Source organism: Elgaria multicarinata, chromosome 3 (genome assembly GCF_023053635.1).
Source record: "Elgaria multicarinata webbii isolate HBS135686 ecotype San Diego chromosome 3, rElgMul1.1.pri, whole genome shotgun sequence".
NCBI lineage: Eukaryota > Metazoa > Chordata > Lepidosauria > Squamata > Anguidae > Elgaria > Elgaria multicarinata.
Window position 1 is genome coordinate 30,190,274 of NC_086173.1, and position 25,368 is coordinate 30,215,641.

Genomic DNA, 25,368 nt, shown 5'->3' on the forward strand with positions numbered 1-25,368 from the left:
ACTACACTGTGGGAGGAAAACAGGAAATGGGTGGGGGAAGCACTCCACAAACTCGGGCTGCAACCGAGAGAAACTGAGCTGCTAGGAGGAAACAAAGAGGACGAATATAACAGAGGGAAAAGATGACAGAACCTGGCAGGGGAGAACCAGGCAGTTTTCTGTTACCTGAGAGGTAGCCAAGGCTTCCAAGAGAATCATTTTCTCATCTCTGAGCAGACCATCAATGACGTTGGCCAGCTGCTCTGGATGATCTTGATACCTGGCCTGGAAGGAACGACACAGCAAGATAAAAAATTGAAGGAAGCACCCACATCAGCAGCTTGTCCAACAGTCTGCTGGCAACATTAATACGAAGAGGAGGCACGTTCCTCATCACAACCCAGAATCAGTCACCATTTCCATGCCGCTTTGTGCTTTTCTCATGCAGGTTTCTCCACCTTTTACATTTCATGGCCTTTTGCCCACACATTTTACAATTTCTCTCTTGGCCAGTTCACATGATCAAGCAGCCTATCACGGCTTATTTAAGCCATGCTGGGCTGCGGAGCGGGCAGCCATTTTGCATATTAAAGCCACATCTGTGGCTTGTCATGTTGTTTGAACCTGGCAAGGGTAGGCCATTGGCATGGTTAACAAACCACCCACAACCTTAAAACAGCCCATGGATAAGAGTGGGAAACTAAGCATTGGGTTCAGATGACATGAGAAGCCACACTTGCAACTTAAATATTCAAACCTTGCCTGGTAAGTACTGGCACATGCCGCAACCTACAATGGCTTAAATATTTATTAGTTATTTTTATTATTATTTATTTAAGCCACAGTGGGCTGCAGTGATCATGTAACCCTGGTCTTTATCCTGCCTGGGTTACAAGGAGGCAAGCCTACATTCACCTGTTGAGGGAATGAAATCACAACAGCTGTCAACGTCCCTGTTTGTGAATGGCTGAAAGGATGGCTGCCATTTTGGATTCCCCAGCCAGGCTAGAAACTGAATGCTGACATGAACAGAAATACTTCAAGTCAACTTCGGTGAAGAACCAAATTGTAAGTAGACCAGATTTCTGGAACAGGCCAAATTTTTTACAGTGAATGACATCTGTAATCCAGTCTTGTAAATTCTATTTCCATTTTTAAAACGGCCTATCAAATCAGCTGAGCGCGACTGAGCTCAACACAATTTAAAAAGCAGTTATACATTTAAAGAAAGAGGGGAAATTTATAGCATATTTAGATTTCCAAAGATCTCTGCTTCTATCTAGGCACCTCTTAAGAAACATTTCATAATTAATTTTTAAATTGCTTTGGTCTGAGTTTGTGGTACTGGGAACAATGTGTGTAATGATGCCAGATCTAATCCACAAAAGTTTATGCCACAGTAACAGCACAATCCTATGCCTATTTACTCCAACATAAGCCCCACTGAATTGAATGGAGCTTATTCTCCACTGAATTCCCCACCACCAAATTTGGCCTCCATTGTGCTGAAAAGGAAAGCACACAAGAAGAATCATTCCTGTACCCATTTAGACCACACTCATGACAGCCTGCAAAACATGTGGCTTTCAGGAGGCAAAAACACCGCCCACCCTCTGGTATAGTTTAAAGCAGGTGCGAGCAACCTGCGGCCCTCCAGAGGTTGTGGCCTACAACTCCATTAGCCTTCAACAGCATAGCTAATGGTGAAGGGTCATGGGGGTTGTAGGCCAAAACATCTGGAGAGCCACAAGTTGGCAACCCCTGCTCTAATGTGTTCCTAAGCTCTGATTCCTAGCTGGGTTTCTCAAGTCCTGGTCCCCAGTTTCCTTCTGACTGCTCCCTGTGGTTGAGCCCCACCACACTGCACACGCTATACCTGTAGACTGAGCTTGGAGCGACGCAGGTTGTGCTTCAGCACCATGTTAGAATTGTTTTCTTCGCCCAACACAAGACGTCCCAACTGATCATCCAGGAGAGCCAACATGGTGTGGAAAAGCCTGAAGGCCTCCGAGGGGTTCGACTGCACTGCCTGGTTCCTGAAACACATGCAAAGGAGTAAAGGTGGAGGAAGAGTGAAGCTTTGGCTCAGATACATAAAAAAAAAGGATATGGATCGTGGGAGACACTGCGGTCCCACATAGATGCAAGGAATGTTCGGACAGTGATCAGGAACTTCAGTAAAGAGCAAACGTCTCGTAATTCCTAATCAGGGCTCAGCTTGCTCAGCCACAATGTGGGTAGTTATGAGGCCACAGAGTAGTTATGAGGCCCCATGCTAGTAGCAGTAACAATGTGGGTTGTATAACATGGGTAGTAGCAGTAACAATGTGGGTTGTACAATGTGGTAATACAATTGGGTAGCTACTGCTAGTACCTACAATGTAGATTATGAGGCCCCATGCTAGTAGCTCAGCTTGCCTGGCCACATTGTGGGTAGTTATGAGGCCCCATGCTAGTGGCTGTAGATTAACTGGAACTGGCTGCATGCAGGGTTTTCTCCTGTTAGGAGTGTGCAACCATCTTCCGCCATTTCTGTGGGAATATGTGCTTTCCCTAACTGTTGAGACCTTCCGGAGGTGTCTCACTCCAGGTACCTTTGAGAAATAAAATCCAGAAGAGTTTGAAGATGGGTATCAGTGGGACAGGCCCCTAAAAAACAAACAGGAGGAGGAGGAGAACAACACTGGAATGTAATTACTTTGTTTAGATGCTCTGTAAAAAAACGAATGAGCAAAAGATGGCAATTTCAGACAAAAGGGAAGCAACCTCTGTGTGTTTCCACTGTGGAATCATGAATGCAATTCACAGAAGGAAAGAGATAGCTAGTTATAGAGTAAGAGAAATTAAAGTCTCCTTTCTCGATAGTGAAGAAGTAGCATTACCAGTTCTGCTCCTCTATCCAAAAGGCTAGGTACTGTCGCACTTCCATGGGCAGGCGGTCATCGGCGTAGAGGCAATGCACCTGATCCAGATGAACTCTCTCCAGCATCTGGATCTGTTGCCATTGGGACATCCTGGGGGTTGATACTGGGCTCTTCTCAGCTGGCAATGCCTAAGGAGGAAAGACACAACATCAGGAATGAGAAAGGAGTCCTTCCATAGGGAGCTAACCAACTAAAAAGACAACATACACAACAGCACTTTATACCTAACTAGAGATGCAACATTTCTGGGGATTCTGAAGCTATGGGGAAAAGCTTCCACCTCTTTTTTTCTGGGGGGAAATAGGACAGAAAAATAAACAATACTTATTATTTTAGTGCTCTTTAGAGAACTAAAGTTACCCTGTTGCTTCAAGACAGCCTTCCCCAACCTGGTACCCTCCAGATTATTTTGGACTTCAGCTTCCATCAGCCTCAGGCAGCATAGCCAATAGTCTGGAATCCTATGCATTATAGTCCAAAACATCTGGAGGGCGCCAGGTTGGGGAAGGTTGCTTTGGGAACAAAAGGCAGGCTTTATGTTCCCAAAGTTATGTTATGTATAACTTGGTTTACTCATAAAATTATCATTATATTTAAAAAATTTAAAAGTAAACTCAGTTAGCAGATTTGTAATTATTGTCAGTATAATCTAAACTTTTAAATTTAATATACAAAACATGAAAATTGTATGAGCAGACCAATATTTTAGGTTCCTATTTTATGCTTGACCAGAGGAAACTTCAACAAGTAGTCCCTGAAACATATGACTCTCCTGGAAATCAGAAGAAACAGGAAGTACTGGAGGCAGAGGAAGACTGGTAAACAGCATCTGTTCCTGTTTGTAAGGAAGTTAAAATCAAGGGATGAACCGATCTGATTCAACCTTGGGGTGGCTAAAGCCCTCCTTAAGAGCTATCACCATGTCAAGTTTGAGCTCTTTATCTTTAAAACTTACACAGATGTAAGCATTACCTTGGAGCAAAGGAGGGGACCTGACTACCTTTACAAAAGAAATGAGTTAAAATGATTGTTCATCTGCCCACCCTTTGAAACGAGCAAAGCAAACCTTCGCTCTGTTGAGTCCTGGACTGGACTCTGTTTTTTCCTTTTCCATATTTCTGGACTATTCTCTGCGGAGCTCCGGAGAGAGACCTCAAATTAAAATTGGCACGAACGAAGGAGGCAGTGGATTGGTGCAAAATCGGGAAATGGGCCAATCATGTTATCCTACCCTCAAAGCTCCACCCACATGTAAAAATCCAACGTAACTCCCCCAAAGACACACAGCCATAATGCGGTGCAAACTTGTACCTGATCTAAAAGTCGCGGTAAATCGCGAATGCAAATATGCGCATTATTGCAGTTTAAACCCAGCACTGAGCTGAACAGACGGCTGCATCGTGTAACCGAAAAGGCGAATATGCGCATTTACGTCAGGGTAAAAGAAGCTGTTTAGATAAGCCCCTGGATAAAAAAAGTAGGTGTGATGGAGCCCTACATTTTTTAAAAAACAACAGGAAGAGACATGAGCTGAATCCCCACATTGAGGGATAAGCATCAAGCAAAATGGCTCCCTCCCCTTTCATGGCCAGCCCTCCACCCCCAAGCAACTTGAGCCAGGACCTGGTGGGGTGGGGGGAGAAAGGCTGACCACATGGGAGTAGTTCACCAAGTCTTCATTCTGTCTAACATGAGGTGGCCTGCAGCAAATCTGCACCAAGAATGAGGCGGGAGCAAATTCTCAGGGCAAGGAGGGATTGTATCCATAATTTTTAAATAAATACATTCCACCCTTAAAGCCTGACAACAAAATGGCATCACATCTTTTCCTGGATTACACCAAATTCATACAGTTGTATGGCGACTCTTGCAAATCAGAATATTCTCTGTACGACTTTTCTTTCTGGTTCCACAGAGCCGTTTTGGTGTCGAGGTTTAAATTACTCTCCAGTTGAATGGAAAAACAAAAGGGGATGTGAAACCACGATGAAACCAACCGATGAGCAAAGGCAGAACAAGTCACACCAGAAGAGCAGGCCAATGTCAAAGGAGTTTCAGAAGCCAGAAAGCCCCGTTCTCAACAACAGCCCATCACCGCCAAAAGAGGCCAAAGAGGAGACACAAATAGAGGGGAAATTATCCGGGGTGGGTGGGGGCTGAATAGTCATAGCCTTTATTAGTGAGGACAAAGAACGTCCATTTTGCCTCGGCTATTTGAGGGTGCAATGCTATGCTCCCTGGGGAAATGGCTGAGGGGCCATTAGGCGTGCAGACCTCCCTTTCTGCCCATGGACATCCTTTCTGGACTGTTGCAGGGCTTTCTGCTGCACCTTCACCAGTGATAGGTGAAGGCTGCACCTTCACCAGCGATAGGGTCAAAAAGGGGATGGTCAGGGCTGGGCAAAGCTGGTAGTAGGCCCAGGCCAGATGGGAAATGTAGGCCCCATTTCAAACTGTTCATTAAGTATTTTAATCAGTTCTAAATACATATGAACTAGAACGATTTATAAAAAAAGGTAACGGCAAGCACTTTTATTCAAGATGAATACAAGACATCACTTCTTCACATTCAGAAATGCTTTATGTGCTTTTCTTTGGGAAAATTCATCATCAACAACAGAAAAATCAAGCAACTTTGCCCAAGGGAACTTGGAGTAGCCCCCCTCAAAATTGTAGGCCCATGCCAACTGGCCCCACTGCCCCCACCCCGCCCAGCCCTGGGGATGGTTAGGGGCTATGTCAGGGCTGCCAAGGCTCTGCCGGACCCTAAACCCTCTTTTCCCCCCACATATCCCCAAACAGAGCTGGAAACAATGTCAGCCCAAGAGCTGGTGTGGTAAAAGCCCTCCCACTGGAAGCAACAGGAAGTCCACCAGCCGGCAGGCTTAGGAAGTAGTGGTTCCTTCCCCAATAACCTCCCTCCCTACTTAAGAATTGTTCTTTAAGAGTAAAACTACATGTTATGTGAATTGTGTAATGGAAGGTTAGCTTTTTCTTTGCTCTAGTATAAGCATGCATGGACCTGATTCAGTTTGGGACCACCACACACCGAGAGACTTAACCTTCCCCCCCAACCCATGTGCTTTGCTTCCTGAAATTCACTCCCCCACTCCATGAGAGGGTTAACAAAAGAGTAAAAGTCTCCATTAGCATCAGTAGAGGCTTCCCCCCCTTTTGTTAACCACCCACCCCAGTTGAGGATTTCAGGAAACAAATTGTGGGGTGTTGTTGTTGTTTAATCCTCTTTCCTGGTATGTGGTGGCCCTGATCCAGATTGGGGTCGCATGCACTTATAGTAGAGTTTTTAAAAAAGCTAACCCTCAACTACTAGTTATAAAATTACCTCTAAGTTAGAGAACTATGCCTTACACTTGCTGATTCTCTGCTTCATATTACTCAGTTATTTTATCTATTGTACGTTTTTATAACGTGCCTCATCTTGTCCAGAGATGACTTAAGGCAGCTAATGCAATAGACAAGAAAAATAAATAAATAAAACCTAAATGCAGAAATAGACCAAACAAAAAAATTAACAAGGGCAAAAGAAAAGAAAAAAACTCGAGAAAAAAAATCAAAACTAACAGATCCAGGCATGTAACCAATAAAAGTGTCAAAATCTAACAACAGAAACATTGATTCAACCCAGATACTTTTCTAAAAAGCGAAGATGAAGTCTGCCAACTCAAGCTCTACAATGTCTGTGAGATTTCCCTGGCAGGACATTCCATAATGTTAGTGCCACAATGGAAAAGTCCCAACATATGATCAGCTAATCTGACCCCACCCCCCACCCCATAAATTTCTATCAGTAATTTAGTCTGGAGTCCTATATATACTAATCTCAGAGTAAGCTCTACTGAAATGAATGGGGCTAAAGTCTGAGTAGAACGGTATAGTTTACACGGTTAATCTTGGTTTTAGACTGTTCACAGCACGTTGTTCTCTTTTGCAATATTATTGTGTAATTATGAGAGTTTGAATGAAAACATTTTTAAAAATCTTGTTTTCTGTCTCTTGCAGAAATTAGACCCCCTGTTTTTGTGAGGGATCAGCTAGAGAAACTTCTAGCACTTTTAAGTAGAGTTGCCTATATTGCCCTAATGAGCTAACCTTTTAGCAGAGCAACCCTATCTATATTTACTCAGAACTAAGCTCCACTGAGTTAACTTGAACTTGCTCCCAGACTGGTAAGTGTGTATAGGATTGTAACCTAAATGGTCTTTCCAATCACAATTTTCACACTTTGAACTTTCTTTGCATCATCAGCTTTGTAACTCAATGAGCAATAGGGTCTCAATGATTTCCCCCCTTTGGGGGGAGTATAGTCAGTTGACATATCTTTGAAGTCTCTTGATGTATTTTGTTTTACTTGGTTTAGACTGAGATTATATTTTTAGAGGCTTTGACATGTCCTTTGTGATCGCTGCACTGCTTTCGCCCACTGATTTCTCTTTAAATAAAGACAGTCTTTGAACCTTAGGCTTGGTTTATGTCACAACCTGAGATCTAGTTCACAGTTTGTTTAAAACAACAACCCATTGTTAGGACTCAACATTCCCAGTCAAGTCTGCTTATTTCTTTGTGCATCTCCAAAAGAATGTCTCCAATTTTAATTCAGAAAAGTAAGAACAAAGCACTACTTCCGAGTAGAAGCTGTATAAAAAAGGCTTGGGAAAACTTGGAGAGCTATATAGTAGACTTAGAATCAAAATTTCCAAGAGCTCACCTTATTTTAATGGGGGATTTTAACGCTAGAATCAGCCCCAATAACAATGCACTTTTTTCATCTTGTCTATGGGGGACACTTGACACCGAGAATTATGCTCTTAGTTACAACAGAAGTTCAAAAGATTCCAAAGTTAATTATGGTGGTATATGCTTGACACAAATGGTGGGTCGCCTTACCTCATAATTTTGAATGGAAATCATGTCTTTGATTACTGTGCAGAATACACTTTTACATCTGGGCACGGTAGTAGTGTTGTGGATTACATCTTGATTTTTATTGTTTATCCAACATGATTAAGGAGTTTTCTGTTGGAAATAAGATTGAAAGCGACTATCTACCTCTCAATCTCACACTTTTACTACCTGCTTCTGTACACATTGCTCCTAATCATCAGTACAGAGACCCAGATCTAAGCTTCAGGTACAAGAGAGTATACTGGTCAGAAGCAGTAAATATCAATATTGATAGCATTTTAAAATTATTTTTTATTTATTTTATTTATTAAATTTATATACCGCCCCATAGCCGAAGATCTCTGGGCGGTTTACAAAAGTTAAAAACAGTGGACACTAAAAAAAGTATACAAAATTTAAAACCATCAAAAAATATAAAAACAGTATAAAACAGTACCCATTTTAAACAACAACAGTTCTGGGGTCCATTAAAAACAAACAAATTTAGCATATGTTGTTAAATGCCTGGGAAAAGAGAAAGGTCTTGACCTGGCACCGAAAAGATAACAATGTTAAACTCCCCTGTGGGTGAAGACTTGAAACCTTCAATCTTAAGAGACACTGAAATTACATCTGTCTTAAACAATTACTCCACAATGGTATCTGTCCTGAAACCTGCCCTAAGTCGGAAACATCTTGCCCCAAGAAATGCCCCGTGAAAAAGCCCTCCCAAGTGGTTTGACAAGGAATGCCATGCAGCGAAAAAACATCTGAGAGATTTATACCACCAGTACAGAAAGGAAAATCATGCAGTTTTACCCCATGAGTACTATCTGTCGAAAAATCGCTACAAGTCATTACTAGCTCAAAAGAAGAAGCAAGCAGTGCAACATGGGTGGGAGGCTCTGACAGATTCCTCGTTAAATAATAAATCCAAATTATTTTGGTCACTGGTGCCTTGGATGATGCTTCAGGCTCAATTAGCTGTAATATTCCAGTGGATATATGAGAGAGTAATTTCTCCCAAATTTTTATGGAATCTAGGGAACACTCAATGGAAAATTTAGCTTCTCTGGAATTAAACCATCTACCAGAATGGGACACAGATTCTCTGCTTGAAATAAAGACCCTAATTAAATATCTCAAACCAGGAAAGGCCCCAGGATCAGACTTGATAACACTTGAAGGCCAATATAGACTGGTGGGCACCCCTCCTAGCTAATCTTTTCACTCATATTAATAATTCTGGCCAGCTCCCTTCAGCATGGTTGGAAGCTATCGTGATCCCAATATTTTAAAAAGGTGACAGAGAAGATCCATCAAACTGTAGGTCCATCAGTTTACTGTCAGTTGTGGGGAAGCTGTATGCCAGTTACTTAAATTCGAGGGTCACCACGAAGGAGGAGGAAAATATCCTGGGGAACAAACAAGCAGGTTTCAGGAAGGGCAGATCAACCCTTTTCAAGAAATACTTTTGTAAGTCGCCGTGAGAGCCTTTTTTGGCTGAATGGCGGCATAAAAATCCTTAAATAAATAAATTAAATAAATAAAACCCTCGACCAGTCCTAAACCATCTGGCAGAGAAATATATGAATTCTCACGAAATTATTTGTTTGTTGCTTTATAGATCTTAAATCTGCCTTCGATACAATAACAAGAAAAAGATTATGGGCTAAGTTAAAACATACTGCAGATAAAAGATTGATGTATCTTATCAAATGCTTATATCAATGTACCACGCTCAGAGTAAGATGTGGCTTGGAGGGCAATCCGACAAAACCTATCTTAGCCAACAAGGGGGTTCTTGTCAGCGCTGTATTTTAGCCCCTACTTTGTCTAATCTTTATTTAAATGATTTGATAGGAAAATGTTTAGCATCTGGCTTTCATATATCAAAACTGTCAGGGACCAAAGTCCCGTTACTGTTGTATGCAGATGACGCTGTTCTAATGTCACTGTCTGAAATAGGCCTTAAACGCTTACTTCGAGCCTTTATGTCTTACTGTAAGGACAATCTGCTGACAGTCAATTTCAGTTAAACAAAAATTATGGTATTTTCCAGGCGTAGAGCAATAAAAAAAAGTGGTCAATAGAAAGACAGCACGTTGAACAAGTCAAGAAGTTTAGATATCTTGGTATTATACTTTCCTCTTCACTCTCCTGGGCTTCCCACAGGCAGTCTGCAGTTCAGGCAGCACAGAATACTTCAATTTTTTTTATACTAAGGGAGCACAATATATTCCTGCTGCCTTACAAGTATTTAAGGCTAAAACACTGGCCCAGCTGTTGTATGCTATTCCAATATGGATTCAGGAATTTAATCTAACTGTTGAAAGTGTCCTTTCAAACTTCCTTTACTCACTTTTTGGAATGCCAAGGTGTGTGCCATCTGCTGGAATACGCTTGGAAGCTGGCCTCACATCTATAGAAGGCAGAGCTTGGTGCCTTGCCTTTCGATATTGGCTAAAGGTTATATATGTTGCTGATCCATCCCAAAGCTATCTTTATCTGCTGCAAAGGGATGTTTTCACAAGCTCATGGTCCAAAGGCTTCACGGTCAAACTGTGCTTATTAGGTTTATCTATGGATTTTCTATATACACGAGATTACCCTGTGGCAAAATCTGTTGTAGAACAACGGATTAAGGACGTTGATCTTGAATACGCTATGTCAAAAGCATGTAGATCCGGCTCTCCATTACACTTCAGTCTAAATTTTGAATTTTCTATACATGCTAGATATTTGGACTATTTGACCATCCCCAAGTACTGCCATATTTTTTCAAGGGCAAGATTTAACTGCCTCCCTTCTGCAATATTAGTAGGGCGTTTTCAGGGGACACCCTATGAGGATTGCTTGTGTGTCTGTGGTGATGAAGCAGTTGAATCGTTAGGGCATTTTTTTAAAAAATGCAGCCTCCACAGGGAGGAGCGAAATAGACTTCTTGGCCCCATCATGAGGAAATGCCCCGGAAGGTCATCTGAGCAGTATTTGGAATACTTCCTGGCAGGGATGTACAAACCAACAACAGAGGCAGTGGCTAGGCTCTTTTTCTGTGTACAAAGGACTCATAAGGCGATTTCCCTGTTGTAATTGCAACTTCTATTTAAAGTTGTTTTCAAAAAAGTTCTTTGTCTCAGGTGTTTTAACTATGTTAAAATATTTTAAACATGTGTATGTTTTAATAATTTCTCTGCCTTCTGTATAATGAATTAATTATTGCATTTTTACAGTCTTAATGATGTCTGCCACCGTTTCTCATTGGATCTGTGACTGGATGATGATGATGAATCTAGCTGGCCGGATTTGAACCACTCAGTTTCTGGATAGATTTCAAACGAAGCCCTACATACATGGCATTGCAGTGGTCTAATCTGGATGTTACCAAATTATGGATAACAGTCAGCAGGCTCTATTTAGCTAAGAAACTGTCCACTGAACCTTCTCTTGTTTGGTACAGTTCTCCTCCCAACCACTGTGGCAACCACCTTTTCAGTGGTGGCCCCTCAATTATGGAATGATCTCCCTGACGAGGCTCACCTGGCACCAACATTGTTATCTTTTCGGCACCAAGTCAAGACTTTTCTCTTCTCCCAGGCATTTAACAGCATATGCTGAGTTTTTTAACTAACCCCAGAATAGTTGTTTTAAAATGGATATTGTCTGTTTTTGATTGAATTTTATGCTTTTAAATTTTGTCTATTTCTTTTTAATGTTCACTGTTTTTAACGTTTGTAAACCTCCCAGAGAGCTTCGGCTATGGGGTGGTATATAAATGTAATAAATAATAATAATAATAATAATAATAATAATAATAATAATAATAGCAGCAAGTCAGGGAGGGTTGGCATGGAATTCAAACCAATAGACATTTTCTGAGCAGGCCTTCATGGCAGCCTGGAGACTTTATGTACCCCCCTCACCCCACACCATGCACATTCACAATGACACTGCCATCTATTTACACCATTGCCATCTGGCACCCAGTTCTCCCTAATGGGGCAAACTCAGTGACACAGAAGGGACACAGTGCCCAGCTAGGACAGAAAGCCCAAAAGCCTTAAAACTTGCTTTCCACGGAAGACAGGGGTAATTAACCTCAGCTAACAACCACAACAGGTGCTGTGTATTCAAAATCCATGCTCAGAATTCAAAGCCACACTTCACCCACCAAACAGGGGGAGGGGCCTCCTGTGAGGGGGCCTTCTGAGGAAAGGCAGGGACCAGAAAGTTTAATCCTTAAATTATTTTAGGATCCAAGCTCTGATCTTTTAAGGATTTTGCCCTGCCCATAGGCTGCACGTAGAATTAACTGCACTGGCTCCAAAACACCCCCAAATTTCAACCCTCACCCCGGCTCCACCTTCCATTCTTCTACCCCCTCTGGCACCTCCCTAATCCGATGTCAACCTGCCGTAGGAGTGGACATAAGGTAGCTCAGGATCTACTCGTAGATTTCTGGATGACTCGCACTAGATCCGCAAGGGAAGCCAAATTGTCTAGCAACAGCAGCAACTCTCCTCCCCTCGACTTCCAAAATACTAGCGGGCGGGGGCGGGAAACTGGGTTGGGGGCGAAAAATTCTGTTTGAAAGGACTTCTTGATCTTGGTTTTGGCCCCGATCACCAATTCCTGGGCTGAACATACGCTCAGAGGTACTCTGTTCCTTAATTAGGTCCAGTCACCTGTGCCACTGTTTTGCACCTGGAATATGATCAGTGGAACTTGGGGTTTTAGTGAAGAATGAAGAGGCCCCCACACAACCTGAAGTCCGGCCCAGCGCTCCTATTAGAGCCGGCCACCGTTCCCTTCCCTTCCCCTGCTCAGAAGTGACCACCCGTTCCCATTCATCCGACACCAAGCCCATCCCGACGCCAGGTGACCCCAGCCGGCCACCTTTGTATTTTCCTCCACCGACGCCAACCCGCTACCTGCAAGACGCCGCTCGCCTCTCCAGAATTGTTTCTTCGAAGAATGCAGTTCCTGATATCGCATCAGCCCCCCGCCACCGCGATGGAAGGAGCGAGGGCTGCCCCGCCCCGCCCCGCCCCGCCCCCGCGTGATTGGACGAGCGGTCTGTCTGAGCCGCGTCCAGGAGCGGAGGGAGAAGGCGCCCTCAGCAGAAGAGCCGGCTCGCGCTGCTGGGGATTTCGATTTCGATTTCCCAGGAATGATGTCAGCGGCAGGGGCGGAGCCTAAATGGGCTTATGTAAACGACGTGAAAGGCGGTTGGCGACTGATAGGGCGAGCACGTTGCCCCCCTCCCTCGGACTTGCTACAGCCGCGCAACTGGATCCCTTGACAGCTGATGGCAGCCCCCTGAATGCAAGCGGAGTCCATTGGAAAGCATTGCGCTGCAGAAGATATGCACGCGTTCTGCCCATTCTCAAGTTCAAGTTATCCCGTGATGTTGCAGTCATCAAATGAAGAACGTGCCTGGGTGGGCCAGCCTCCTTCTTAAACAGAAGTGGGCAACTTGTGGCCCTCCAGATGTTTTGGCCTATAACTCACAGCATCCCTTACCATTGGCTATGCTGGCTGGGGCTGATGGGAGTTGTAGGCCAAAACATCTGGAGAGCCACAAGTTGCCCAATCCTGCCCTTTGAGTATGCTTAGGATGGAAATCTGAATGTTAATATCAGTGGAAGGCGGGAGCAGAAATATGTTAATTCTCTATTGCAATTCACTGCATTCAAAGAGAAAAAGCAGTTAATTCTGCAATCCTATACCCGTACCCACTTACCTGGAAGTAGTTCCTGCTGAACTCAACAGGAATTACTTCTGAGTAGAGATGCATAGGATGGATGGTTTTGTTCGCCTCAACCAAAACAAGATGATCCATGTGTGAACAGTTTGTTGTTTGTCTGTTGCTGTTCTATTTTTCATATATTTTTGTTAGGTTTATTTAGTTGTATTTTCTTCTGGTGATTTACCTTGGAAGCTCTGGAATTTGTTGCAAACTGAATACTGAAAGTCAGTGTGATGTAGTATGGTTAGTGTCAGCGCAAGCCCTGGGTTCAAATCCTTACTCAACAATAAAGCTCACTACCCACCACCACCACTTTGGGGCAGTCTCTGGAATTTTGGCTTATCATGCATGCAGCTGATCGGTCCTCCACACAACAGTGACTGCTCAACAATACAGGAAGGGTTTGGTTAGCATGTCATCTAAACTGGGATTCTTGGCTTATTGTTTCCTTAACAAGCCAGAGTTTATTATTGGTTTACAATTCGTGGCATGTTTGGTCCCTTACTCTGAAGTTCTTAGAATATGCCTGAGCTGCATAAGTACACTTGTTTAAGGACAATATTGGACAATTCATAGTGGTAGTTTGATATCTGTATTTGCATACAGTTGTAAGGACTCTGGGGTTCCTCTAAAGCAGGCTTAACCAATTTGGTGCCCTCCAGTTTTGGACTACAACGCTCAACATTCCTGACCATTGACCAGGCTAGCTGGAGCTGATGGGAGCTGATGTCCAAAATGTTCGGAGGGCACCAGGCTGAGGAACCCTGCTCTAAAATGAACCTGCACGCACCAACTTTTTTTGTACAAGAAAAATGGGAGATCTGTAATGAAATGTTGAAGTGGGTGGCTGGTATCCTGCTGTTCAGGATTCCAGCCTCCTGCTTCCCCTCCATTGCTCTCCACTGCCCACAACATTTTGCACGCTCAGTCTTCAAGCTGTTTCTAGGGGGTTTCCTTTCACCAGTTTTTTTAAATATATTTTTGTAAATGTAATATCCCTCAGGCCTGCTGATACCTCCCTTTTGGGCATCACTGATGACATTTCGGCTGCATAAGCAACAGCACTCAGAACCTGAATATCAGAAATAGATGCAATGGTTGTGGTAAGAATTGTTCATCTATCTTTTTTTTTTTTTTTTTTTTTACAGACAGTTTATTTCCTATGCTGATATATTTGCATAATTGCACACAAAGGTCTCCCACCCACAGTATTCTATTGTATTTGCTTTCGGAAGCATTTGATCAGAGCGGCGGAAATAGGAGCGACGACGTTGGTCATTTTCTCCAAACACAGTCAAAACTAACACAGGACAGGATCATGCTGATAGCAACTCTGACATGCTTTGAGTGTTGGGGGAGGAACCGCAATCACAGCAGGACATGTTCGACGTCATGGGAGTCCTTCGCCCCGACAGCAGGCTATAACGTTGACGTCATGGGAGTCCTTTGAAAGCAATTTGCCGTGATAGCAGACTATAAGGCTAGTGGGATAAAGCTCTAAGGGGGGTGTATGTTGCAGTGAGCACATAGAAAGCCAGCAGATCATGAATGGTATCAGCCAGTTCTAAATGAGTAGCATCAGCTTGAATATGTTTAGGACATGGAATAAGGAAGAGAAAACAAGCAAGTGGAAGAAACGGAAGCAGTGTGCAAAAAGGTACTAAGTCAGGGGTAGGCAGACTTCAGGGCTTGTGGGATCTACTTTGTTTTTTAATACAAAATTCCACCAACTAAAACCCGGTGCAAAAGACATACACTTCAAACAAATTCCCAGGCTTATAATTTTTAAATTCTAAGTATCAGAACTGAAGGGAGCTCCTAGTCCTTCTGCACAAAACCCACTCCTGGCTTCCTCAAGAATTGGGAGACAGAAATCCTTGTTGGCCTATGCAAATTATACAGAGATCTAGCAGAAGATTGAGATCTGCCTTCTACCTACCTCTTACTACATTAGAGATAAGCAGAACAAACAAGATGACATGCAGAAATCAATAATGTCTGGTGCTTGAAAATTCTGCTTAGAATCATAGAATAGTAGAGTTGGAAAGGGCCTACAAGGCCATCAAGTCCAACCCCCTGCTCATTGCAGAAATCTACCTTAAAGCCCACCTGACAAATGTCTGTCCAGCTGCCTCTTGAAGGCCTCTAATGTGGGAGAGCCCACAAGCTCCCTAGGTAATCGGTTCCATTGTTGTACTGCTCTAACAGGAAGTTTTTCCTGATGTCCAGCTTGGGCATTAATCCCTAGGATCTCTATATCAGGAGTGGGCAAAAAGTAGACCTCGAGATAGTTTGGACTTCAACTCCCAGGGGTTATCTATATGCAGGGAAAGCTCCACGGTGGCTGCGAAGCTGCGCCGCACCAGTTAGATGATGACACAAGCACAGCTTCGCAGCCGCTGCAGGTCTTCCCTGCGATGCTGCGACTTGGAAAAGCCGGATATTTACCCCGACTTTTTCAAACGGAGCAACGCCAACATGGCGCTTCGCCGTCTGTTGTCGCTCCAGGGCCAACCTGGGGGTGGTGCTTGGTGGAAGGTGACCAGCAATTGGTCACCTTCCACCAAGAAGACAGCGGGGGTGGCTCTGGTACCCAGGTAGCTGCCGAGAAACCCCGCGCTTCCTCCTCGGCATCGGGATTGCCCAACGCCACCCCAGGAGGCAGCGCCAATCTGGCGCCATGAAGACAGCCCCCCAGAAGCCCCTACCAGCATTGCCAATGGTCAGGAACATTGGGTGTTGAAATCCAAAACATCTGGAAATGTACTTTCTCCTCATCCCTGCTCTATGTGGCCCTACTGTAAGATGAAAAACCTTTATGCCCAAATACTATTACACAGATTTATTTATTTTTTAAAAAAAGCATCTTTGAATATCTAGGTGCCTGAAAGTCTGGGGGGAAACCTTTTAAATAAGAATCCTCTATTCCCCCCCCCCCGACACACACATCATCTGCAGACATAGCTTGCAGACATCCAATTTGACTACAAGAGACACTTGACCTGGGGTAGGAAGCATTATGTCGCAACTAGATGATGGTAACTGGGCCGGAATAGCTGGTGGGGACTGGATAAGGCTCTTCATGGGTGAAGAGGCTGATCAACCTACGCATACCATCTTTGTATGCTGGCTTTATTGCTGCTCCAGCTGCCACTCGAACAACGGTACCTGCCCCACCTGTCATAGCTACCAGCGCATCATAGCCTATGTCCATGACCCCCTCTAGAGCACGATCTTTTGCTAGGTCCGTGCAGCCCACAGCTGCATAGTATATGCTGGACCCGAGGTTGTAATAGGTGCTGACTGCAGGGATCCACTCCACCACAGAATGTACATCTTCCTCCTTTTTGCTCAAACATCCAGTAGAACGCCGGAATCTTGCGAGCCTGTGACACTGATGCAACCAGGAATGGGTACTGTTGCACGGCAGGAAGTAACTTCCGGCTTGATCCACCACTTGGAAGGAACCGGTGCCGTCGGAGGCTACTCCAGCACAAGAGTCTCCCAGACGTTGACAAGCAGCAGCAGCTTCCTGAAAACCTCCGTAGACGCCATGCACCTGGCCTTGCAGGGCAGATCCATTAACTCGCATCAGACCTTGGCAATGCCGAGCTTGTAGAGGGCCTAGCTGATCCAGGTTGAAGTGTAAGGCGACACTCTTGTTGCTCTCCCCAGGGGAATCAGCTGTGCCCAAAGCCCCTGCCAGCATAAGCAGCAAGTCATCAGCACTTTCCTGTCCCAGCTCCTTGTGGAGCTGCAGGATCTGGGTTTCTGCATGCTGGCTGCAGCCGGCACCCTGCAAGGCAAGTGTCAATGCAGCTCGAATGATGTTCTGGGACTTCTGGGGCAAGTTGGCAAAGTCGCCTAGGGCATCAGGCATCAAGTCTTCACAGGAAATGCCTTTTGCGGGCAACTGGGGCTGGGGGGATTTGGAGGAAATGGAACTGAGTAGGGTGCGGAGAGGATCAGGGCTGGAGTCGGAAGTGGACTGGTGGGCTTCGGTAGCACGGTCTCTCAGGTCACCCTTGGGCAGAAAGTGCCCTTCCAATCCATGATGCAGCAGGCCAAGGAAAGTCAAAACAACCGCAGGCGATGGCAGGTGCATGTCGAATCGCTTGTTCAGGTCCTGTTGAAATGGGAAGATATTAGGACGCCTGGCTCCAGAACGGGGACGGGCCGTAGCTCAGCGGGAGAGCGCAAGCTTTGCATGCAGGAGATCCCAGGTTCAATCCATGGCACCTCCAGGCAGAGTGGGGAAGAATCCTCCCTGAAACGCTGGAAAGCTGCAGCCGGTATGTGTCGACAATACCGGGCTAAATGAACCAATGTCTTGACTTAGTATAAGGCGGCTTCCTGCGCTCCTGACTCTTCTAAAACAACTGCAGTTTGCCTGGCCCAGAATCATAAATAGTGGTTAAACTGGCATGCCAAACACAGAACATCGGATATCTTAATAAGACAACTTGAGGGAGGATATAGACCTGCCAATAGTTATTCACCATGATAGCTAAATACATTCTACACATCCAGATGGCTTTAAAAGGGGATTGGACAAATTCCTGGAGGAGAGGACTATCAATGGTTATTAGTCCTGATAGCTATGCACTACCTCCAATAGCAGAGGCAGTAAACCTATATACACTAGCTGCTGGGGAACATTGGTGGGAGGGTGATGTTGCATCATGTCTACAGCTGGTTGGCCACTGTGTGAACAGAGGGCTGGATTAGATGGACCCTTGGTCTGATCCAGCAGGGCTCTTCTTATGATCTTAGAGACTGCAAATACTGGTGAAAAATAACAGCCACTACCTTCATGGCCACCCTAGACAGAATTTTGTTCTTGATGCTGCCAAACATTCCTGTGTTCTTAGCCTACATTGGATATAAGGTTGCAAATTAAACAGTGGCGTGATATGGGTAGCCGAATTCACATGTTCAAAGGCAGCATTATTAGGTGTCTCTGTATACCTTAGGAGAACCCATAGAAATGCCATTGATTTGCCAATAAAACTGGGAGTGAAACTTAAAGTAATTTCTAGATAGAACAATTTTAGCTATATCCATAATGTAATGAGTAGGTGGTACCTTGTTCTCTCTTGTGTTCATTATTTCCTCTATACATATCAACGCCTCCTCCTGTGGGATATTCGTATACAGGGAAGAGACGTCTAGAGTCACCATTATGTCATATGAATCAATATTGTTGAGTGTATTTAACTTATTAATGAAGTCCATTGAATCCTTTATATACGATCTTAACTTGGTTACAAAGGGAGCCAAAAAGAATCTAACATATTTTGATAATGGTTCCATTATTGAATTGCTCCCCGACACTATAGGTCTCCCAGGCAGTGGATAGAGAATCTTGAGTAATATATAGAATAAAGGAATTCTAGGTTCCTTGTTCCACAGAAAATCATATTCCTTTTGAGTCAGGTAACCAAGGCTTCCCAGATGGGAGGATGCTCAGTATCCTCAAACTCTCTTCTGTTGTTTCTTCTGCAAGAGGAGGAGCAATTTCCTCTCTGGTAGACTGAAGCACCCAGGCAGAGCTGGGAGGTTTTTCTTTCTAGTCCAGTTCTTTGCTTTCTGAGCAAACTGTGTAAGGCAGCTTCCTATGCTCCCAGTTCCTCAAAAAGTCAGACCATTGTTTCATGTATCTCAGTGTTGCTTATGCCCACCTTCCCCATCCTAGTGCCCTCCAGATGTTTTGGATTACAATTCCCATTGTCACTGGCCATGCTGGCTGAGACTGGTGGGAGCTGTAGGCCAAAACACCTGGAGGGCATCAGATTAGGAAAGGCAGGTCTACACCAATCATAGGCAACCTTTTGGGGCCTGTGGGCACATTTAGTAATTTGAGAAGCTGTCCAGGGCACCGCCACAAAATGTCTGCCGTGGCTAATTGCAAATATAAGTAAACTACTCAAAAGACTGAATACAAGGCAGAGGTGAGGTCTGAGCCCCAACACACAAAACAACGCTTGCTTTAAGCAGCAGGCCAAAGACTACCAGCCAGCGGATCCGCTCTTCAGTAGCCCCCCTGCAAGATTACTCATTTAACAAAGTTGGTGTTCCTCAAAATGTTTGTCCAGTCAGGGCTGGTGCCAGACTATTTTGTGCCCTAGGCAAGGCGAGCTACTTGCACCCCTCCCCCAAATGCCAACTTTGATTCAGCTGTTCAAGAAGAGTTTCTGAAGTATTATATTTTCCTTTTATTATTTTTTTCTTAAAACAGCTAATTTGTATAAAACTGTGACCCTTAAGGGCAGTGCAGCGCCCCTCTGAGGTCTGCACCCTTGGCGGCTGCGTAGTTGGCCTAATGGTAGTGCCGGCCCTGGGTCCAGTCCTGACACAGAAAATTGTGGGGAAGTAAATTCCCTTTTAATGAGAGACTCGCTTTTCCCTCAACCAATCAAGGAAGTGGGGCACTAACTGGCTCAACCTAGGGTGTAGAGCAAACTGCAGCAGCTTGTCCTGATGCAAACATGGTTGGGGGCAAACCACTCACACAGTGTGCTAGTACCGTTCACCTCTGCCTGACCCACTCTGCCAGAGTCTAGTTGTGGATTGACTCCTCTCCAAGTTCTTGCAACTCTTAGCACTACTAAATCCCCTCCAGCTCCCTTGCGTGCTGTTTATTTATGTGTCATCTCTCGACCAAAAATAAAATAAAATAAAAAGGCGCTCAAGGCACTAACAGTAAGGAAACCAAGATTATCTTTAATAAGTTAAATCATAAAAATAAATAGATTAAATACATAAATAAAATATTAATAATAAAAGAAAGTAAGAAACAAGACAGACACTAGGACTTAATATCTAGTTTTTGCCCTGTCTTATAAAGGGTAACTGAACAGCTACAGCAGGCAGCCATGCGTTTGTTGTGTCTGCGCAACTACATTTGCTTGGAGGAAGAACTCTGATGGTGCTTCCAGACAAAGCTTTTAATGGCCCCGTTCAGAAGACACCTTAAACCATGGCTCTAATCATGGTGGTTAAACCAGAAAGCCAGGCTGTGTTCAGAAGACACCTTAAACCATGACTTTAACCATAGTGAATAAGTCTTTTTGCCTTATTCACCATGGTTAAAGCTGTGGTTTAAGGTGTCTTCTGAACACAGCCCGTCTTTCTGGCTTAACCACCGTGGTTAAAGCCGTGGTGTAAGGTGTCTTCTGAATGGGGCCGTTGCCTCATTCACAGGATTAGCATTAGGAGCCCTTCATGTGAAAGCACCCCGAGAATCATCCTGATGGATTTGGGCATCTTATGCATAACAGCAAGCGAATAATAAACCCATTGTTACAAGGTTTTATACTGTTGTTTTATACTTTGAATGTTTTTAATTTTTGTGAACCGCCCAGAGAGCTCCGGCTATTGGGTGGTATAGAAATCTAATAAATAAATAAATAAATAAAAATGCACAACATGCCAGTCCTTTATTATGGGTGCTTTCAAATGGAGGCTTTCTATCTAGGTAGTAGCCAGAAGGCATTGTGCAGCTCTTTGGTTTTTTCCTAATAGATTTTCCACAGCAAGAAAAAAAGATAGAAGCGATGAGAAAAGACGTCATCTAGACCCCATGCAAAACTCAGTGAATTAGGCAGGGCGATGACACCATAAAAAACTTGTCTGGAAGCAGGGTCACAGAAGTCCAGCTTATATCCCTGCATCATAGCAGTTTGCTAGAAACTGCCATATTATATTAGTATGCCAGTGTTTTCCTTCCTGATGTTGATTTCCTGTGCTGGGACATACTAAAACAAATGATAGTACTTGCCCATAGGGAAACAGGAGAGTACATGTCCATAGGGAAACCATGCTTGCCATAGGGACCATAGGACAGCATTCCCCATAGGTAGTCTACAAGGCTCCCCCTCCCCAAAAACCTTTGCCCCATTTCTTCAACATTAGTATGCCTGTCTTCTCCCACCCGCTCCCCTGCCACCAGGAGGGTGCATCTTACCTGCTTGGAGAGGAAGCACAGGCGTCTAATGCTTCAGGATAGCAATTGGGAGCCGCTTGAAGTTGGTGCTTATATACATACCCCAGCTGGTCAGTCTTATCAGCACATGCAGTTGCAACACCCAGCTTCATGGGCAAATTCTGTCAGATTCCCCCTCCCTTTGCAAGGGCCCCAGAAGTTGCCTGTCCAACTAAAGCTTGTTCCTTTTGCAGTTTCCAGGATTTGATTTAGCAGCTAACTTGACTAGGAATTCCTGAAAATGGTAGATTATGTTCTTTGCAATGACACAGAAACAAGGATCAGAAGAGTCATCAAGGAGTGGTAAGTAATGGGGAGGGGGCGGGAAGAAAAGAGGGGGTTTGCTGTTGCTCCTGTTTGCACAACTGAGGTCAATACCGGTGTCAACAGCACCTAACTTTAAGGTTTGGAACGATAGTCAATTATAGACAAATGACTGCCTATTATTATTACACCGCTGTCTAATACGGCAAATGTTTCTGAGAGTGGTGTTGTTTGCAAGCATCATGGGGGTCTTCGGATATAGTGCGGAGAAGGGCTGAGGAGGTACGCCGCACTCCAGAAAAGCAGAAATAGCATGGGGAGGATCCTGAATCAATGCTTGCCCAAACCCTGGCAGTGCATATGTCTGTGTGCTGATTCTCAATTTCCCTGCCAATCTTACTGGGTTATGCTGAAGCACTCTGTTCATCTTATGGGACAAAAACAGGCCTGGATCAGGATGGTGGGCTGACAAATTGGACCTCCCCCACCACCCACATGCAACATGGGGATAGATATTCACCCTTACAGAAAATACTTCAAACACCTGAAAATGCTAAGTATTGTTATCATGCTGCTTCTATTTTAGAAAAGCTACCTGCGGGATCGCCTTCTCCCGTACAATCTGCCCCGCATACTCAGGTTCTCTGGGAAGAATCTACTTCAGTCTGCCAAAATTAGGCTGACAAGTCTTACCCAGAGGACCTTCTCTTTTGCTGCTCCCAGACTGTGGACTGGCCTGCCGGAGGAGACTCGTCAACTTAACAGTCTTTTAGCATTTAAGAAAGCTATATAAAGACTGATCTCTTCCATCAGCCCTATCCAGTGGAATTTTAGGATGTTTTAAAGGAAGTTTTAACAATGTATACTATGTTTTTAATTAGTATTTTATACTTACTGTTGCTCTCCACCTCTATCAGGATGGAGAGGCGGGTAAGAAATAAAATTATTATTCTCCTCCTCATCCTCCTCGGAAGATCAATATGATCACCCATTCCTGTTCCCTTCCCCTTCCAGAATCTCTTGCTGTTTTGAGTAACCACATGGGACGAAGCAGAGAAAACTTCAAGACATTTTATTTCTAGAATTAGTTAGCCAAGTGGGTTTTTATATATATATAAAATACAACACACACACATACACAGAAATGCTACATGTTGCCCTGCTGACATTGGAGTAGATCCCTGAACAGTAAAATAAGACTCAACCCTTATAACTTTCTCTGGCGCTGTCTCCAATTGGAGCAGACCCCAAAATGAAATAACTGACAAAGGCAGCAAAACAGACACAGCGGAAGCAACTGGCAAGGGAGGAATCTCACTTCAGGGCGGCATGGGAAGACCACTTCCCTGTGTGGCTGCAGATTTTGAACCCCACCTTCCCCTTGCTTTGCATCTATCCAACTCTGAACACCTAACTTTAAATCGGATGGTGCGTTTCCAGCTCCAGCACCTATTTTTTGGAGCAAGGCGCAATGGGAACAGCATTGAGAAAAAGGGTGTGTGCAGGTATTTCAAGGCAACCTGTGATGAGCCCATGAAGTGTGGTGGGGAGGGAGGCAGACCCACAAATCAAGGATAGGAAGAGTCGGCATGCCCCATTTCTGCTGGGCAATCCAAGTCTACCAGGATGGCTCTCTTTGGCTCTAAACAGAAAATGGGTCTGTTTGCATGTAAGAGCGGCAAAATGTGGGTTCACTAACTCATGATTTGCCACGGTGGGTGCCGGGTGCTATGTGAACATCCAAACCTGGACACTATGGGTTAATGACGGGTTGAACAACCCACAATTAACCTAACTAATTGTAATTGTTAATTAACCCATGATTTGCTGCTGTTCCATGCGAACTGGATCATATTCAGCAATACCATTTAGGGAGCAGGTTATGAACAGTTATCTACACACATGGAACAGTTTAAACTTCTTCCTGAACCAGCTTCTATATCTCTCATACCTTGGAGCAGAACAGAGTAGCACAGAAACAGGCCTAAAGCCATTACCCCTACTCTCCTCTTTCAACCTCAACAGGTCGCCTACTTCTTTTATCACAGCCAGGAGTTCAATCTCCGTATCCCCTCCAAAAAACAGAAGTGTTGTGTGTAGATAATAGGGGGACGTTGATAGTTCCCAATAATGTCTATCCAAGATCCCACAGCTTGAGGTCACTGTTTGCAGCCCCATGGCTGGGGGTGGGCTTTAATTGGCCTTGTTGACCCAGTGGGGAAGGAGCTCCACTCCATCAATCTTCCTCCTCCTCTTCCTCAATTCTCAGGCACTTCCTCTTGCTGGAGGGACATGGCCCATCCTCGTCACTGGAACCTGCAGTGCCAAAGCCAAATACAGGGTGTGTCAGAGCAGGGAGTAGGTAAGAGTAGCACCGGACTTCCATGCAGTTGCTTATTCTTAGTTTATCTCCAGCTTTGTTAATGCAAAGACCGTCAACCCCTCTCTGCTTCTGCTTTCCACCAGATCAAGGAGCCCGTGTGCTTCATCCAGGATGGAGAGACTTCGGAGTAACAGCAAGATTTTATATTTTCAGAAGCGGCAGGTTAATCATTGCTTGCTTCTTTCTTATTCCTCGAAAACATCTGGCAGAGCCCAATTTGAACATCTGCAACCCCTCCTGCTCCAGATCATCTTAAAACTCTGGCCATGAAAACTGCAATATCCAATCCTCCTCCCCTTCTCCCCAGCCAACCTGCTTTTTTGTAACATCTGATGAAGAGATTTGGAGATCTCGGAAGCTTACACATTTTGTTTACTTTTCCAGTACGCAGGGAGAAGAATTACCAACTTCAGAAAAATCCCCCTGGTACATTTTTCTGTGATTCTTGGCATGCATCCTGACTGGAAGGAGCTCAGAGCACTGACTCATGCAGAGGATCAATGGGCTTCCTCCTCAGAGAAGCACATCATTCTGCTATGTTCTCTGTATTAGGAGTGATCCAATCCCTGTTTCTTTGTTTCCTTCTTCTATATCCAGCCAGTTTTCTCTCCTATCTCTCGCTGTATCTGGCTGCTTGTTCTAATAGTTTACTAGTAGTTTCTGTATTTTATATTTACTGTTGTTCCCTGCATCGATCAAAATGGAGGCGGGTAAGAAATTATTATTATTATTATTATTATTATTATTATTATTATTATTATTATTATTATCTTTCCTCTCCCCCTCTATTACTACTTGATTATGTTGTTGTCGTTGTTATCCTCCCTTCCCTCTATTGTTATTTTAATTAATTAAAATATGAACGAAAAACTGGGGAGGAAAAAATCAAACCACATCTGACGTGGAGATGCAGCAGAATTGTTTGCCACCCTTTGCCCAGATGCTGACTGGAACGAGGCCAAGCTGATCTACCATGCAGATATAAAGTACGTCGCTCTGGGTACTCTGGGGCTCACAGAGGCCTTTAAATTACCTAAGTTTATTTCTCACTGCATGCTATTAACTCTCTTAAGTAGGGTGACCATATGAAAAGGAGGACAGGGCTCCTGTATCTTTAACAGTTGTATTGAAAAGGGAATTTCAGGAGGTGTCATTTGTATATATGGAGAACGTGGTGAAATTT

At 44.2% G+C, this 25,368-nt stretch overlaps 3 protein-coding genes across 5 annotated transcripts in view; all 3 read right to left on the reverse strand.

The window, feature by feature from the left end:
• The window catches only part of STAT2 (signal transducer and activator of transcription 2), a 38,465-nt gene extending 25,658 nt beyond the window's left edge, over positions 1–12,807 (reverse strand). Inside the window, exons 1-4 of one of the 3 annotated variants that reach the window (XM_063119834.1) lie at positions 12,737–12,807; positions 2,862–3,031; positions 1,856–2,015; positions 166–264 (exon numbers count right to left, since the gene is read on the reverse strand). In XM_063119834.1, coding sequence (XP_062975904.1) covers positions 166–264; positions 1,856–2,015; positions 2,862–2,992 — 390 coding nt within the window. In that variant the 5' untranslated portion in view covers positions 2,993–3,031; positions 12,737–12,807. The other 2 variants (XM_063119835.1, XM_063119833.1) reach the window with 2 other exon arrangements.
• A 3,775-nt stretch (positions 12,808–16,582) lies between these two features.
• APOF (apolipoprotein F) lies at positions 16,583–21,533 on the reverse strand. Its single transcript, XM_063121454.1, has 3 exons — positions 21,521–21,533; positions 18,640–18,690; positions 16,583–17,680 (listed from the first exon to the last, which is right to left on the reverse strand). The coding sequence occupies exons 2-3, from the start codon at positions 18,658–18,660 to the stop codon at positions 16,583–16,585; spliced, it is 1,119 nt and encodes a 372-aa protein (XP_062977524.1). The 5' UTR covers positions 18,661–18,690; positions 21,521–21,533.
• A 2,009-nt stretch (positions 21,534–23,542) lies between these two features.
• Positions 23,543–25,368, reverse strand: part of TIMELESS (timeless circadian regulator) — a 58,463-nt gene continuing 56,637 nt past the window's right edge. Inside the window, exon 30 of the mRNA XM_063119836.1 lies at positions 23,543–24,118. Coding sequence (XP_062975906.1) covers positions 24,039–24,118 — 80 coding nt within the window. The 3' untranslated portion in view covers positions 23,543–24,038. The remainder of the gene's footprint in view (positions 24,119–25,368) is intronic.